Source organism: Procambarus clarkii, chromosome 20, assembly GCF_040958095.1.
Source record: "Procambarus clarkii isolate CNS0578487 chromosome 20, FALCON_Pclarkii_2.0, whole genome shotgun sequence".
Taxonomy (NCBI): Eukaryota; Metazoa; Arthropoda; class Malacostraca; order Decapoda; family Cambaridae; genus Procambarus; species Procambarus clarkii.
In genome coordinates, this window is record NC_091169.1 from 26,856,700 (window position 1) to 26,874,351 (window position 17,652).

The following is a 17,652-nucleotide window of genomic DNA, read 5'->3' on the forward strand; positions in this document are numbered from 1 at the left end:
ATAATCCGCAAAGCCAATACCAGATATCATCTTCCTTGGAGAGTGCTGGTAGTGTGGGTGCTGGTAGATGGTTGTGGGGCATAGTGTGGGTGCTGGTAGATGGTTGTGGGGCATAGTGTGGGTGCTGGTAGAGGGTTGTGGGGCATAGTGTGGGTGCTGGTAGATGGTTGTGGAGCATAGTGTGGGTGCTGGTAGATGGTTGTGGGGCATAGTGTGGGTGCTGGTAGATGGTTGTGGGGCATAGTGTGGGTGCTGGTAGAGGGTTGTGGGGCATAGTGTGGGTGCTGGTTACTTCATTTCCTACTCGTGTCGTCATATGTTCACTTGTACATATCTTGCCCAAGGTATAGTTTTGGTAGTGTCAATTACATATCCCGGAGGACCAAAAAGCAAATCAAAGTTCCTGTTAGCAAAGGTAAATGGAGGTTATTTGCGGGTAATTCAATTTCATTAAGCTCCAGTATGCAAATCAGCTAACTAAATTGCTGCTGCCAACTCAATTTAGCTGAAGAATGCACGGTCACATTTTTAAATTCACTTCCATCACACCATATCAACCATACCTAGCTACTGATATCATACCTTTGGCTTGCCATCCATTCCTAGCACACCGGAAAGCACTCCTAGTAAAGTCTACCAGTCATATCCAGCTACAGATATCATATCTCAGCCCTACCGTCCACTCCTACCATGCCCATTCAGTCTCTCCTAGCACACCCTGCCAGCCTCTCCTAGCACACCCTGCCAGCCTCTCCTAGCACACCCTGCCAGCCTCTCCTAGCACACCCTGCCAACCTCTCCTAACACACCCTGCCAGCCTCCCCTAGCACACCGTGCCAGCCTCTCCTAGCACACCCTGCCAGCCTCTCCTAGCACACCCTGCCAGCCTCTCCTAACACACCCTGCCAGCCTCTCCTAGCACACCCTGCCAGCCTCTCCTAGCACACCCTGCAGGCCTCTCCTAACACACCCTGCCAGCCTCTCCTAACACACCCTGCCAGCCTCTCCTAGCACACCCTGCCAGACTCTCCTAGCACACCCTGCCAGCCTCTCCTAGCACACCCTGCCAGCCTCTCCTAGCACACCCTGCCAGCCTCTCCTAGCACACTCTGCCAGCCTCTCCTAGCACACCCTGCCAGCCTCTCCTAGCACACCCTGCAGGCCTCTCCTAGCACACACTGCCAGCCTCTCCTAACACACCCTGCCAGCCTTTCCTAGCACACCCTGCCAGCCTCTCCTAGCACACCGTGCCAGCCTCTCCTAGCACACCCTGCCAGCCTCTCCTAGCATACCCTGCCAGCCTCTCCTAACACACCCTGCCAGCCTCTCCTAGCACACCGTGCCAGCCTCTCCTAGCATACCCTGCCAGCCTCTCTACCACATCCTGCCAGCACTCCCTACTAATCACTGGCAGCACACCCTACTAAGCACTGGCAGCACACCCTTCCACATTCCTAATTTTGAGGTGCTGAGAGTTGGGACACATGGCCCCCCTTTTTTTTATTAAACTGGAAGTTGGCTAACTTTCATATGCAGATGATGAGTCACAATAATGTGGCTGAAGAAATGATGTCCAACACACAACTCAGAAGGTGGAAGAGAGACATAATTTTGGTCCGTTCTGGACCATTATTAGTGGCCACACCGTTTGATAATGGTCCAGGACAGCCCGAAATGTTGTCGCTTCACCATCTTCCGAGTTGTGGTTTGGTCACCATGGCTAGCTTCCTCTTTCTGAATAAATATTATGGTTTGTAATAGGCCAGGTTGATGTGCAATGATTCATGTTGACTTACGTTGGTTAATGTTGGTATTTATTGGTCCATGTTGGTGTCTGTTGCTAACGAAACCTATCATCAGCTGTCATTGTTGTTTCATATTTGGTGGTGTTATTTAAAGTCGGAGGATTCATCCAGCACTTGTGTGTCCAGTTTAAAAATCTGCACAGCTTTCATCAGTCATGGCAGCTTAGTGTGTTTATTAACAGTTTATGAGCTTTGAAATGTTGTGTGGTTTGTTCTCACTAAAAGGAAATTATTATAAACATCCTCTTATTGCTTTGTAACTCATAAACTGTTTAATACCAGCACTGTAAATGCAAATTATGCCACTGTAATTGATGAAAGATATTCAGGTTTTGTAAGTGGACACACTTAGTGCTTAATGAATCCTGGCCCTGTACTACGCATTTTATTACAGTATATAATTGTTTTCCAGAATGTAGGGGGACAGTACATGGAGGTTGTCAAGAGTCTCCTAGTTAAATTGGATAAGGATGTAACGAAATCTCTACAAGTCACTTTACCAACTGTGCTTCTCGATTTGCTCAAGAATATATCCTTGTCGGAAGATAGCCATGATCCTGTCCATAGTGAAGAGCTAAAGAGTATCACAGATAAAGTGGAACATCTTATCAATGCCAGAAACACACTCGTAGAAGCTGCAAATGGTGAGTTGCAAATTAGTTATATTTTACTAAACATTTGATGATTGGGAGAAATGGGTAAATGCTGTATAAAGTTTTGTTTATATAAAATACATTACAGTACCGTACTGAGAATAACTATGATTTTAAGTGTCACACACACACATGCTTGTTAGTACCTGTAGCTATGTTTTTGGCATATATGTGATGAAAATTTGTTTTCACAGAATTTGTGGAGCAGTTAGAAGCAGCTGTGGCCTTGCGAACATCATGTATCAAGCATGAGCTTGATGATCTGGTATGTCATATATTTTTTATTATGTTACCATGTTTGAGGGCAAATGGAAATGTTTTGGGGTATAAAAGATCAAACTCTTACAGAACAATCTCCAGATAGCTCCAAAAGTTTGTGTAATTGTGCTACGAAAATAGACGTTTCATAGAAATTCCTTGCATTATATTTCATTGAAATTGCTTACATTATATTTCATAAAAATTCCTTACATTATATCCTGCATCTAATAGGCCCCATTGAGAAGACTGATTTTTTTTATTGCATTAATTGGATAGCAATGCGTGTCAGTTTGCATGCACCAGTGACCAGGTCGATCAACCCATCAACTAGAAGGTCTGGTCAAAGACTGAGCCTTTGGGGCTGTGATACCCGGAACGCTTGTGATAAAGCAGATATATAGCAACTCATACGTTCAGTAGTAGTAGTAGGCACCATCAGTCTCAGGAGATTATGGAGTTGCACTCGGGTTGTCTGTCTGGAGTGGCCTCTCCAGGGGTGCAAAGCCAGGGTAGGTTGAATTGGGGAAGAAGCTATCACCCATGCAGCAGTTCCTCCCCCTCTCTATGGTGCCAAAAGTCTCCAATGGAAAGGCAATGCACTAGCACTATGTTCATATTTCATTACCTAATTATTTTTGTGTATTTGCTGCCACTTTTCAATTAGAAACAGATATAGCTTCAGTACAATTTAGTATGCAGATGTGTCATTATCCCTGTCAGTACTACAAACCCAGAAAAATGAGTTGACCCCAGCAGTTCCAGGCTTTTCCAAAGTTTTCAAAATTCTTTCAATATTAAAGTTTTCAATGGGCTTAAAATAGCATTTTTGATAATTGTATAAATTTTTATGTTTTAAAGAAAAATATTCAGTTTCTCCTAGTGATGACTCTGTAATCTCCACCTTGACCAGTCATCATTTAAAAATACAGGTATATCAAAAGATCTATTTAGGGTTTTCATAATATTTCTTTATTAAGAATTGTAATTATTTATGACAATTTTAAGGTAAAGTTGACTGCATTAAAAGTAGCAGCAAAAGAAAATCCAGAGAGTTCGAAGGCTTCCACACCAGAGGAATTAAATCTCCAAGTGGAAGCTCAACAACAATTTGTTCAAGAGTTTATGGAAATCACCACTAACATCTACCAGGAGGCCCTGTCAGAAAAGGTATGTGGAACATGCAACAGTGTGGTTGAGTAAATACTATTTATCACCCACAGTAGTGCTAAAGGTAGTTACTTGTTCAAAGTTTCTGTACTTTTAAGCATGGCATTTTAAAAGGCAAATATATGTACTGCATTTAAATCCATGTTCTGCAGTAGGAGTATGTAAGGCGAGAGTAGGTGTAGCTTCCTTACCATAGATTAAGAATAAGAAGGTCAGGGAGGCAAGAGGGTGGCAGTGGTGTGTCATTGGTACTAGTTCTCTTTATGACATACAAATGAAGGAAGCAGATCATATAGTTTGAAAATATAATGGAGAGGAGTGGTAGAAAGAAGAGACATACACATTGAAACCTGAGGAGTTGGGTGATGGTGGTACACAATTACTGTCTGTAGCGGAGACACAGTAATGACTGACAGTGACAGTAATGTCTGACAATGAGATACAGACTCACTGCTCATGCTCATTAACCATGAGCAGTGAGGACTTAAAGGCCAGTTCATGTAGACTGCACAAGTTTAAAAGATTTCATTACATTATAATCACAATTTTGCTGCCTCTGGGTAATCACACAAAATCATTGATTAAATATTTATTAGTTGTATGTTGGAATAGGCTATAAAATGTATTGTATCACGTGTAATAAGAAAATCTTGACAATTTTGTAATAAATTGGCAAAAAATGGGCACTTTCTTTGAAAACTGGATTTCACACAAATTTTAATTGGATCTGAAATACTGTAATGATCCAGATGTTGAATTGTAGCACTATTATTTTGCAGTCATATGGCATTGATACTGGAAAACAAGTTGTGGTTGTAATGTTTGGTAGAAATATGTTGTGTGCAACCCAGCTATAAATTCAAGAAATTTCTAGCTAGTTAGAACGAAAATTAAATTTTTTTATTGTATTTGAGTATAGTCCTCTAATGGTTACAATATTTCCTTAGCTTCAGATTCTCAAAAGTCAGAAGATGATGGTCCACAAAATTCTTGAAGATAATCAAAGGAAGTTACATACTGTTTGTCAAGAGCATTTGGAGAATCTTAGGAGTGTAACCAATCTCCCAGGTACATACCGTCATCTTTTTATTTATTTAAAAACATTTTAGTTTAATTTAACATTTGGTATTCGGTCCAGGATGAACTAAAAAGTCGTCAGTTCTTCATTTTCAGATTTGTTGATTGGGGGGGTCTTTGATAATCAAGTGAGCAGCATACAAATTAGCAACTTCTTAAAATTGCACGCTCTTAATTTTTGTTGTCTATTTTGTGACTGAATACATAAATAGGGGTGGCCCGTGGTGAAAGATCCTTGGTGAAGGCCAATATTGAATTGACATACTGTACATGCTTTCCCTCTCTACATGTATCATCCATTTTGGTCATGAGGATGTTTTTTTGCCATCATCTTATTTAATGACTAATTAATGTGTGGAGCTAAGATTTTTTCAGAATACTATCTAAGGTCACTTATCTGGACTACATGGGAAGGACCCTTTACTGGATAAGCCAGACATGCAGATAAGCAGAATTCTTATAGGGAATGTCCATAAATTACCATATTTGCATTTTTTTGTTCCACAATCAACATTATTTGAACTCCACACAAACTACTGTATAGTGGTACCTACGTTTGCAAATTTAATCCATTCTCAGAGATGGTTTTTCAACCAAAAATTTGAAAACTGAAACAAATTTTCCCATAAAAAATAATGTAAATGGAGTTAATCAGTTCCGCAGACCCAAAAATATTAACTTAAAAGTACATTTTATACATAATACTACTCATATTTTGTACTACAATATGCATATCTTACATACAGATATACTGTGTGTCAGTATGTACAGTAGGGGTCTGGGAATTTCTCCTAATCCTTTCCATCGATTGTCTTGTTGTATTGGTGGTCCAGTTCACATCTCGTTTTTGTAGTAACTCGGGATATCTATGTAGAGTATTTAGCAAGGGGCCAACAGCCAGTGAAGGTGCGTGATTGTCAGGTATGGTATCATCGTTGGGAAAAAAGACGATGTTGTCCGATGGAGCATTGGAGTTGGTTGAAAAGGAGGAGTCGTTCAGATTGGGGGCGCCCCCATTGTAGGGTCTGCTGCGGTGTTGGCAGCCGGGGCAGCAGCAGCTGTATGAGGGAGGAGATGTAAAGGGAGATTGTCTTTTATTGAGTAATTAAGGGAAAGCATTTTTATATAGTCACCATAATAGAAGGGGGAGGGAAATCAATGAATATTATAACAGAAGAATTTAATGCATGTCACACAATGTAATTTAAGAATCAAGTAAAGACTCTAATAAATGTAATAACCAATGAAATTTAAATATCACTCCCACAACTATACTGTAAGTAGACTTCAGTATATAGCACTTGTTAGAATCAATAAACAAGTACTGCACAGTTATTTAAATTCAAGTTTTTTATACACAAACTTGTACAGCATTTTATATAATTTCCACACAGGCAAGAAATCAAAATACAGAACATGAAAACAATTATCACTCACCTTATCTCAGAACAAGTGATGCAGCAAGCTATGTACATAGAATAATAATGTACACATTAAAAGTAAATTGTAATGCTCTTTCTTACAGATGCTCTAAAGTACAGCAATAATCTGGTGTCATCTTTGGAAAAAACTTTATCACAAGAAGTGTCGTGGGTTGATCAGCAGTATATGGAGCTGCTGGAACAATACAGTTATGAACAGAACCGTCACAAGGAATCACAAACCCTCACACTGCAGGAGCTCAAGACTAGGCTTGTTGGCTTGTTCAAAAGCACAGATATAGAGGTAAACATTTTGGTATTGGAGTATATATTACAATGTATCATTCAAAATCAATAGTATCCATATTTTTCTATAGATAAAGTACAAAATGTGGACTGTTGCACAGGAAAAAATCCTTGATTTGTTCTAATAATTTTGTAGGCTCTAATAACGTTGTAGGGGGGCCCCTGGAAAGAGGGAAACAACCAAAACAACATTTTCCAAGTCTTAATATAGTACATATATGTGCTATGTTAGGCCAAAGACTACGTTACATTAGGATTAAGCCTAACATTGTATGTGTTAGGATTAAGACAGGTTAGGTTTGCTTTGTTCTACGTTTGTTATGCCCTTTAGTATATACTGTAGTATATATATATATATATTATTGAATGTGAAAGGATGAGATCAGTGAGTCTAGTGCGAATCTTCTCCATTTTCCTTACATTTTGCTTTACTTGAGTATATGCTAAAGTATGCATAAGTAGCCACTAGGAAAATTAAATGACTATTTTGAACATTCATGTTTCACCAAATTATCAAGGAAATACAGAATAGCTAAAGTATATATTTTAGTATAAAGTACAGTATTTACTATTGTATATAACTTAGTATATATAAATGTGTATACAATACTTTAGTATATACATTAGTATAAAATTAAAAAATATACAATATTTGACATACTGTACATTGCATCAATAGGCACTATAGGTTGTGTCATTTTTGGAGAATGTGTTGATATATTACTGCATTTGGTTATTTACAGTTTCATTTCTACAAATTAGTTTCTATTGTGAATAATCCTTTGTTTTAGTGTAGTGGAAATATCATTACTTCAGTATGTACCTGTTAGACCACCTGTGATACTGTTTGGTATTTGTTATCAACTTGTTTCTGATTGGATTCTTATTGTTGATCTGGTCACTACAGTGTAGTCACTATTACACTACAATTGCTAATGTAAGCTAACCTAATCTCCTAGGCCTTATACACCCTATTTTGGGCCTAATATAGAACATGTATGTGCAGTACTAAACCTAGCAATATTTAAGTTTGGGTTTAGATTTATTTTTCAGGTCTCTTTAAAGTGAATAATACCAAATTCTATTTTCTATGTGTCCTTGTCAATGTTTGTACAATTGTCCACATAGTTACAAAAAGTACTATCTTATCAGGGGGATGGGTTGGAAGATTCAGGTTAGTGAGCAAATCGGTTTAGTTGTATAGTTTAGTTGGCATGGAATGTGATTATTGTTTTAGATTCAGCTGCTTGGAACAAAAAGTTCCAAATACCACAGGCTATGGTGAGCCCGTAGTGGACTTACCTGGCACAGGAGCGGGGCTGTAACTGGCTTGAAGGGGATTATTATTTAGTAAATTATTAATTTTATCTTCAAATCAGACTGAGCTGAAGGAGCTGAAGTGTCAACATAAATCTGAACTGATGAAGCTTAGGGAGCAACATGCTATAGAAGTCCATCGGCTAGAACGTCAATTGGCCGCTCGAGATCAGGTGACACTGGTCAGTAAAACTGCTTTTTATCTTTATGAAAATTATTATTATGTGACTGTTTGATTTAATATTGAATTTAAAAAAAAAATCTTCCATTTAAAAATATGACTGGCTGTAGTGTGATTTTTTTTATAAATATGCTTTGTCTTCATATATTCCCTCCATGATGTCTTTAGATTATAATCTAATTTAGGTTCTCATTAACAAGTGTAACTTGTAATCATAATATTTTCTTTATTATTAATGTATTATTGAGTTTAGATTTCACTGTCTGCTAGGATCTAGCTGTAATCAAGGGGGGACTTTTAGACAAAAATATAATTCTTGCATATTATGTTGGATAAAACATATAAGCATCAATACATTTGCTTTGTCAGAATGTAGCTGTACTCATTTACCATTAGAAGCGTTTCTGCGGCAGTAATAGTAGTATGCTTTTCCTTGCAATTGTTACATGGTTGTAGACACTTTACAGTGCCACCTGATATAATAGGCTATGAATTTCCTTGGTATTAGATAGTATTGACGATACGTTTTCTAATGTTATTGATTCCTTCAGTCAAACTTATTCTGTGTATAATTGCATAAGTTTGCACTTTTCCCTTACTTCAGTGATTAGAAATGTCAGATGCATCACATAACTGACAAACCCGACAAATGCAATGCTTACCTTTCCTGGCACTGCAACTGATCTTGTGTCTCTTACAGGTTGTAATTAAAGACCAATAATTGGTTATTATAATCTATAATGCCTTTGCTTCATTTTGTTATATAGTATTTCAGTATTATGCTTTTATAAATAAATTGTACAGAATGTTAAAAAAAACTATTTTCCAGGATGACCATTTTTCAGTCATTAGTACAAGTACTGTACTTGTTCGCGTCGCTTTAACTTTTTGCCATTGCTACCATTCGTGCAAATTATTTTAAACGTCGGTCTGACCTTAAGAATGGAATTTTTGTATTTCATGTTTTATAAGCTTGTATAATATAGTTAACAAAGCATATCAAATTGTGAGAGGTAGGAGGGGCGGGTCTACAACAGTTATAATAATTTGTGAGAGAAATGTAATAAATTTTGGTATAAAATTGTCCCCTGTCATTAGATGCCATACTTATAGATAAAACCATTGTGCTCATGATTTACGAGAATAATTCAGCTCTTATTTTTTTCCTCTAAACTGTACTGTATCATTACTAGATATCCATTAAAATACATCCTCTGTGCATGCTTCTGGGAATCAGATGGCCTTAGATGATGAAGTGGAACAGCTTCGTGCTCAAATTGATCGTGACCTAGATGTTAGGTCTTGCATCTCTAATGCATTGTGCTCTGAGCTTGAGAACATCAAAATTCAAGTTACTCAGGTACAAGATGCTTGCTTGTGTGTGCTTTTGCTTTTCCTTTGTGTGTGATTGGCCAGGAAAATCTATTGTTTATACTAATGCATTGTTCATAGTCATACCAAGTACTGTATTGTATTGTAAAATGTAATTGTCACCAGAGTTTGCTGTATAAATATATTAGTCATTTTTATATTTTTGTATAAGTATGCAGTAATACAATTTCTTTTATACATTTGTGTACAATCGGCCACGTGTTATCCAAACCCCTTGGGACTGAGTCAAAATGGATGACATGTTGTGTTCGGATAAGTGGTTAGTCATTCTGAAAAGCTAGGGGGGAAAATGGAAAATTTTGTTGCAGAAATCCAACAGTGTTTTGTTTGTACTCACCAGTATATGTTCTGATTTCCTTGTTAACAATGCTCCATCAACTATAACCTTCAAGTTATTTCGATAGAAAAGTTGGTGGTGGATGATGATAGTGTTGGGTTGACTGAAGTGGAGATTAATGGTGGTGACGTAACCTCAGGAGACTGCCATTTACCAAGTAACTCTAATGTACCTAATGCCATGGCAGAGTTGAAAGCTTCTGAGACATCAGTTAGTGTATGAACACTGCTCAAGTGGCACCTGTGTACGGTCACTGGGCAAACTAGGTCCATCTTTATTGTACATTTTTATTCAGACTGCCTGCTCCAGCAGTTATCCAAACTTTTTTATCCAAACAAAACTCAATCGGATAACAGGCATTCGTAAAGCATGTGGCTGTAGCACGAGGGAGCTATACATTTAAATAAGAATGTACGTTTCATTTTCCCATAATCTTCATGTATTTCTGTAACTTCGTTAGAAAAAATTTGTTAGCCTGTGACAAAAGAATAAAAATTCTGTGTGGGGCCAAACTAGCTTAGCCCCTCCACTCACACATTATAACAACAATTTTTGTTTTTTGAGTGGGGAGGGGGGGTAAATCCACCTTCTGGGGCTTACCACAAACAAAATTTAGCACCTAGAAGTTTTTGGCATTTTTTTCACAAACTTGTCATTTACTCTATAATTTCATATGCTCAAAATATTTGTTACATTTTTGTCAAAAAGTCGTTCATGGGAGGTCACCCCCAAAATTTCACAGTGGAAGGGTTAAATAGTATTAGACTTAACAGATTCCAATAAGGTAAGTAGGAGAGCCAATGATTAAAGTGCAGAAGAAATAGTTCAAGTGGTCGTGAGAGAGAGGAGGTGTAATTGGCCGGTGTACTGGACTGTTCCAGGAATGTGTATAAATGTGCCTAAATGTATATCCATTGCAATAAATGTTAGGGGGGGGTGATAAGCTCAAGTTTTTCATGCATGTTTTGTTTTTTGTAAAGTGTTACAAGTGCCATCTACTAGTGATTGTGCTTTTAATTGTCTTATCGATTCATTGAAGATAGTAACTAGTGAGTCTGCAACCAGGTTTGTGAATAGAGCATTGGTGAAATTCACCTTTTGTTTTTTATTGGCATATCACAAAGCTTTTCCTGCTGGTTGATTTCTAAATGTTGTATGTGTGTGGAATAATTACTGTCAAATGATTGCACATTATTTTGATAAACATTTATTTTTATTAATGTATTTATAGCACTGGATACAATTGTTCACTTTCACTCATTACTGAAGAGCACTTTAGTCTTCTGATGTGCATGAGATATAATGAATTACAGCAGGCCCTTTGTTTTTAATTACTGGAAACAAAATTGACAAAGTATTGTAAAAAAAATCCTATCTCTTTTGTGTACCTTGAAAATCTTTGTATTATTGAAACTGGATCGCTCTTTCTTACCAGATATTTGGGTGTTGCCACACATGATAAAACTCATCTTGTTTTAACCCTTAGGCAGCGGTTATCATCAGTTGTTAATTCAGAGTAGTACGGTTATCTTAAGTGGCTAAAGTCACTTGATTGCAGTGATGGTTGTTAACAGGGATGTTGACAGGGAATGACTAATGGTCACAGGAACACAGATTTTGGTGGAAACTCTCATACAGTGATGTTGACTATGAAAAGGCAGCTGCCCAACGATCTTATGCTCTCCACATGGTGAAGTAGTCAAATTCTTCTGAAAGCTGAGCTTTCTCAAGTTTTGCTTGGTGCAGTACAAGAGCAGTATAGCAGGAGATTCTATACTGCTGGTGACTACTTTGGTAATGCTGTTAACTTGTTAGACTAAGCTAGAGGTACATGGCTAATATCCTATTGTACTAGGAAAATGGCTGCAATCTCCACAATCACTAGTCAGGATGAGGTTTCTATAAGATGCTGGGAGGAATGTTCTATTTCTTAGTCACTATGTTACAGTTTTGGTGGGCTCTCTGTGAACTAATCAAAACTAGTTGTCATTGGTAGACTTGGCACTCCTGTGCAGCACTTTGAAAGTGACATTAATTATCAATGGTCACTCAGGTAGATGGTCGAAGTGCAGGCAAATGAACTGTCTCCAAATACAAATCTGGCACTTTTATTGACAGTCCAATAACAGTTTATTGACTGTGAAGTCTGTAATTTCTACAAATACCCTGCCAAACATGACAAATCTTAAAATAGCTCTTCTTCACAGTAAGAACATATGAATTGTTGCGACTTAGGCCACTTTTAGAGATCCTTCACCGGTATTGGGGATTGATGTGCAATTACAGACATTTGCATATGCACATGTAAGTGAATGACAGCAGTGAAGATGATTATTCACAGGGAATAAGACTGAGAGGAATCACTTTAAGAGTGAATGAATATCAGATATATCTTAGAGTAACTCACATGAAGCAGGTGTGGTGTAGTGCTGCAGATGTATTGGTGGTGTGTAGGGGTTCTCTCTCATGTGAAAAATATGGTGAATAGACAAGTGTAGGTTTGAGTGCATTATCTTCTAAGGCTATTATCCTATATTACTCTATTTCCTATGATATGATTGTTCTATTCCCCTGTAAGTGGGAAATGGCATAATGATGAGTTATCAATACATATTTGATATGTTTAGAAGTTAGATTTTATAAGACTCAAAGTGCAAATTATAGATTCTCATATATAAAGATGAAAAGAATTTGGTTAGATAAGATTTTCTCTTGTATAGGCAACTAGTAGTGTTGTACAGGAAGCGTGTGGGAGAGTTGGAACATTCTAAACTAATGTGTACTCACCTATTTGTGCTTGCGGGGGTTGAGCTCTGGCTCTGTGGTCTCTTTGGACGTGTGTGTCAGTGAGGGAGTGTTGGGGAGAGTTGTTTCATTTGAAATTATATAATTATTGTGGTTTCATATCACCTCATCCCTCCACCTCAACATTATTACTTTTAAATGTTTTTTCTCGTGTTACCGTCGAGTGTTGCAGGTGGTTCATGGGTGCTGCCATCTGCTCCATGGATGAAGCTCTTTATTGTGACTCCTCATCTGCAAGCTCTTTAATGTTTTAAGTTTGCTCATATACTTGAATACATTTGTATATTGCTTATTTTTTTCTTTTTGTCTTTAGAATTTTTCATGAGGCTAAATGTACTGTATATTATTGACAAAAATTAGCTTATATTTATTTATAAGCATTTACCGGTATTCATATTAGCGTATTTGATTTATGTTGCCCTGTGATTGAAAGTACTGTACTCAATCAGGTTTTATTTGTATTTCCTTGTATAATGCTAATCCAAAATGATTCCATTATCATTTAAATTTTTAGTGTTGTGTATTCTATACATATGCATGATTGAGATTTTTTTATTTTTTTGCCTGGCCACCTTCACTAACCCCTTGTTTGTTTGTACTAACTGTTACGTAACCTCCTTTGTTTTGGTGCTTCTGGTGCGTCTTGGTGTCCCCTGCTTGTCCTCTTGTGTAGCTGGAAGATGCAAATGGCAACCTTAACAAGATAATAGAACCTGCCACTGATGTTAACTCTGTCCTATTCCAGCGGCACCTGCAGAGCCTCTACAGTGACAGGTTAGTTCTGGTCCTTACTGTGTTAAAGTAATAGTTCTGAGCTCTACCTCTGGTTGCTCCATCAAGTAAGATGTCACAGCCCTTACATGGACAGGGATCATGTAGTCAGGCAGGGCAATGTACAAATATTGCTGAGGAAGTCATTGGAAAATACTACGAAGTAACCATTAGAGTCGCAAGTTCAATTCCATTAAATGGCATCAGTATTCGGAGATTTGTCACTTTCTTCTGGTTACATTGTTTAATCATTAGAGTTGTTTCCACTAAAATTAAAGCCCTTCCAAACTGTCATTTTCAAGCTGGAATGAATATTCTTAAATAATTCCCTCTGCACAACACTATTTGAAAGCTTCAAAATTTCCTTGCGTGGTATCCTATGTTGCCACTGCCTGATAGCAAGATCCATGTTCAAGGCCACTGGAGTTGCATTTAAGGGATTTGCCAAATTATATTGCTGGGAGTTTTGCTTTAAACAAAAGTTCAGAGCCTCATTTTTAGTTTACATTAATTGCAAAAAGTATGATAAGGGATTTATGACAAAAGTCAATACAATAATGTGTATCTGATTTTGGTTCTGTTGCATCTTAAAAATACAGAGAAGAAGCTAATTCATGAAGCTTTAATGTCATTACTAAAAAACAGGTATACTACAGACTACCATTTTTCAGGGACTGGTACAAAAAAACAGTGGGCCTTTTGTCACATGTGACATTGCAGCTGCTGCATTACTACAGTGTTGCAGAAAGTTACACTACCAAGTCTCAAGATCACAAAATAAATGTGGTAAATATTGAGGATCATGGTGACATCCAGCAACCAGAGATGTCAAGTGGCAAGATTGTTGATCTCTCCTTTTTGTCTGATTGTATGCCAGATGACAATGATGCTAGTCGGCTGAATATGCTCCCAGAAGATAGCGTTCTTCCAACAGGTCTTATTAGCAAAACTGTTTATGCTGATCAAGGTGAAGATACAGAACTAACTAGCAACTCAGGTTCAGTATTTGATAGTACTGCAATGAGTGAAGGAATGCTTGATGATGTGGACAAGGATGAACAAGTTCGTTCTATACTCACAAAGTCGTATCCACAATTGATGTCTATATTGAAAGGCCGGTGGGACCGTGTAGTTGTGGAAAATCTGGAGAAGGAGGTTCAGGAGTTAACAATTTCACTGCAAGCATCGGCAGGAATGTTTAAAATTTTCATGCATTCGGTATCATCTGGTAACCAAGAGCTTTCTTCTCATACTATTAGAGAAGAAACGGAAGATGAGAATGCATCAAAAGAGACACTAAGTGATCCAAGTCAGCAGAGTGAACATCATCTGTGTGAGGCCGGTCATGCCACCAGTGATACATCAAGTAAACCTCCGGAGGATGGGAGGGCACACACAAGTATGTCTCAAGAGAAAAATGAATCATTTTTAACTGGGACTTTTAAAGCTGTTTTAAGTGCTAAAAAGAAACTTATGTCAGTTGAGATGCGCAGTGAAGACAACCCAACTGTAAAAGAGGATGCTGTAAGTCTGTCTACTCTCTCATCTCCCTCTGATGTGCTTAATAAATTAACATTGCAAGATCTTGATGATCTCTCTGAAAGCCTCAGTCATCTTCTGAGCCAAGATGAATCCTTGATGAATTTTACTAAGCTTAAGCCTCAAGAACTTAGAGATGGAGATAAACTGAAAAAAGCCCTTAAACACCTATGTCAGAATGCCCAGGCATCAGAGGGCCTTCGAGTGAAGCTTCATCATTTAGAGGGCTTACTGAAGGGCTTGGAGGAAGAAAAGAAAATAATAAATGATGAAAATAGTCGTCTTAATCACTACAGCAAGAAACTTGCCATGGAACTCCAGGCAAGTCTTAATACCTTTTTATTCATTTTGATTGCATAATGTTTGTGATTTGTCCAGTCTGCCTTCTGTCTTGCAAACACTTATTTAAGGAAAAGTTTTGATGGTTTGTGTTGTACTTTTTGTAATTTACAAAAAAAAATTATGTAAAAGAAGCCTTAGAAATTAAATATTAACTTCTATTTGTTCCAGAAAAGAAAATTAGTTTTTAAATCTTTTAAAATAAAAATAAAGGAGATTAATTATTATTCAAATGTAAAACACCATTTTAAGTATCATTCCATTTAATGCATGTAATATTTTGTTCCTGATACTGTGCACATGCAACAAGAATACTCCGTAACTTACTTATTTAATATAAAAACTTTTTATTAAATTCGAACAGGTTGCCAAGGACCAAATAGAAGAATTAGAGCTAGGGCAGCAGGGACAAGAGGGAGGAACTGCTTCAACTCAGTATGCAGCAAGAATGGAAGCTTCAAAGGACATAAGAGAACGAGGTACTGTATTTCTGCTTGAAATAGTGGGCTCTAATTATCCACATCTCCGTTTTACAGATTCCTTGAACAACAGAATCGAAAAACCTAGTTATTTCCGTTTAACAGAACATATCTGGTAAATAGGGGATATATCCCCATTAACTGGGTAGTTTCCCCTCCTTCATATTATTTGCATCATCGATGTAAATAGGAGCTGCCTCGTAAGTACCAATAAGCCTTACGTAGTTAACGTAGTTCTCGTGTCTTTATTGGTACAGTACATTCATGCATCCATGGGTATGAATAAGTGAATGTATCAATAAGAGCATAAAGACTAAGAAAGCTCCATAAGGCATATTGGCTCATACAAGATATCTATTATTTATATCATGGATATAAATAGGAGCTTCCTAGCCCAGAGTAGGCAGGTCCCATTTATATTCTCCTAAATTCATTCACATATTGGCCTTATTGACCTATATGAGGCATCTCATATTTATATTATGGATATAATTAGGAGCTGCCCCATTTGGGCCAATAGGTCCATATATGAGCCGAGCTCCCATATTGGGAGCCGGTCGGCCGAGCGGACAGCACGCTGGACTTGTGATCCTGTGGTCCTGGGTTCGATCCCAGGCACCGGCGAGAAACAATGGGCAGAGTTTCTTTCACCCTATGCCCCTGTTACCTAGCAGTAAAATAGGTACCTGGGTGTTAGTCAGCTGTCACGGGCTGCTTCCTGGGGGTGGAGGCCTGGTCGAGGACCGGGCCGCGGGGACACTAAAGCCCCGAAATCATCTCAAGATAACCTCAAGATATGAATGAGTTTAGGTGAATAAAAATATAAGCTGCCTCATATAGGCCAAAAGGCCTTCTGTAGTGCCTACATTATGTTCAAATGATGATTGATTGACCAGGTATACACTCATATAAAGTTGTGAAAACCATGTGAACATAATTACATACGTAATTATAATGGAATTTTGTATCATGGCATTTACTGCATTGGCTTAGTAACATTTGTGATGATAAACACATTTGCATAGTATGGTAATTATGAAACAGTAGCAGGATTTTTTCATGGCTCAAGGTAAACATTACTACATCCATATTGAACTAAAGCTACTATTATATCCATATTAGTATCATTGGTGTAAAACCCAGACAATAATAGTTTAACTCGACATATGACAACCACATTACCCCATGAATCAACACTTGATGATAAACACACTTTAAGGTTTAAGTAAGAAAAATAAACAATTGAGGGTTTGATAATTCCAGGAGTTATAAATAGGAAATTTGCATATAACAGTGAAGGAATATTTTAAAGTCTCATGATGTCTGCGTGATACAGTCCTTGCACTGGACATACAGGTTTTGTTTACATTTCTCTATGACAATAATTTGTGCTATGTCATCCTAAATAATGTGAAAGATGGGATCAGTAAATGTTTATTAACTTGATAATCATAAATACCATGTACATGTTGTGTATACCGAGTAATTATTTTTTTCTCGTACAGTACGTGCTGCTTTGTCCGTCAAAAATAAGTCATTAATGGACCACAATGAACTAGTCACTCGTGTTGGGGATCTGGAAGGCATTCTTGAAGTTGTAGTGCGAGATAATGACATCAAAGTTGAAGCACTCAATTTTGAAGTTGCAGATTTGACTCAACAGGTACATCATTCTACTGTTCTTGAATGTAAGGTCTCTTCAATTTTTCATGTTCCCTTATTCAGGGTAAAGTGGAGACTCCCTTAATAGAGCTTCGTAATGGTGCTATAATATTCCATTTTTCACTCTCTTCATTAGATTT

The 17,652-nt window shown here is 37.6% G+C and overlaps 1 protein-coding gene across 5 annotated transcripts in view; it reads left to right on the top strand.

The window, feature by feature from the left end:
* Positions 1-17,652, top strand: part of LOC138366632 (A-kinase anchor protein 9-like) — a 101,950-nt gene that overhangs the window by 40,647 nt on the left and 43,651 nt on the right. For 2 of the 5 annotated variants that reach the window (XM_069327802.1, XM_069327806.1), the window contains exons 9-19: positions 2,218-2,449; positions 2,653-2,723; positions 3,725-3,886; positions 4,834-4,954; positions 6,489-6,688; positions 8,070-8,189; positions 9,426-9,548; positions 13,396-13,496; positions 14,165-15,353; positions 15,736-15,850; positions 17,356-17,513. In XM_069327802.1, coding sequence (XP_069183903.1) covers positions 2,218-2,449; positions 2,653-2,723; positions 3,725-3,886; positions 4,834-4,954; positions 6,489-6,688; positions 8,070-8,189; positions 9,426-9,548; positions 13,396-13,496; positions 14,165-15,353; positions 15,736-15,850; positions 17,356-17,513 — 2,592 coding nt within the window. The remainder of the gene's footprint in view (positions 1-2,217; positions 2,450-2,652; positions 2,724-3,724; positions 3,887-4,833; positions 4,955-6,488; positions 6,689-8,069; positions 8,190-9,425; positions 9,549-13,395; positions 13,497-14,164; positions 15,354-15,735; positions 15,851-17,355; positions 17,514-17,652) is intronic. The other 3 variants (XM_069327803.1, XM_069327804.1, XM_069327807.1) reach the window with 3 other exon arrangements.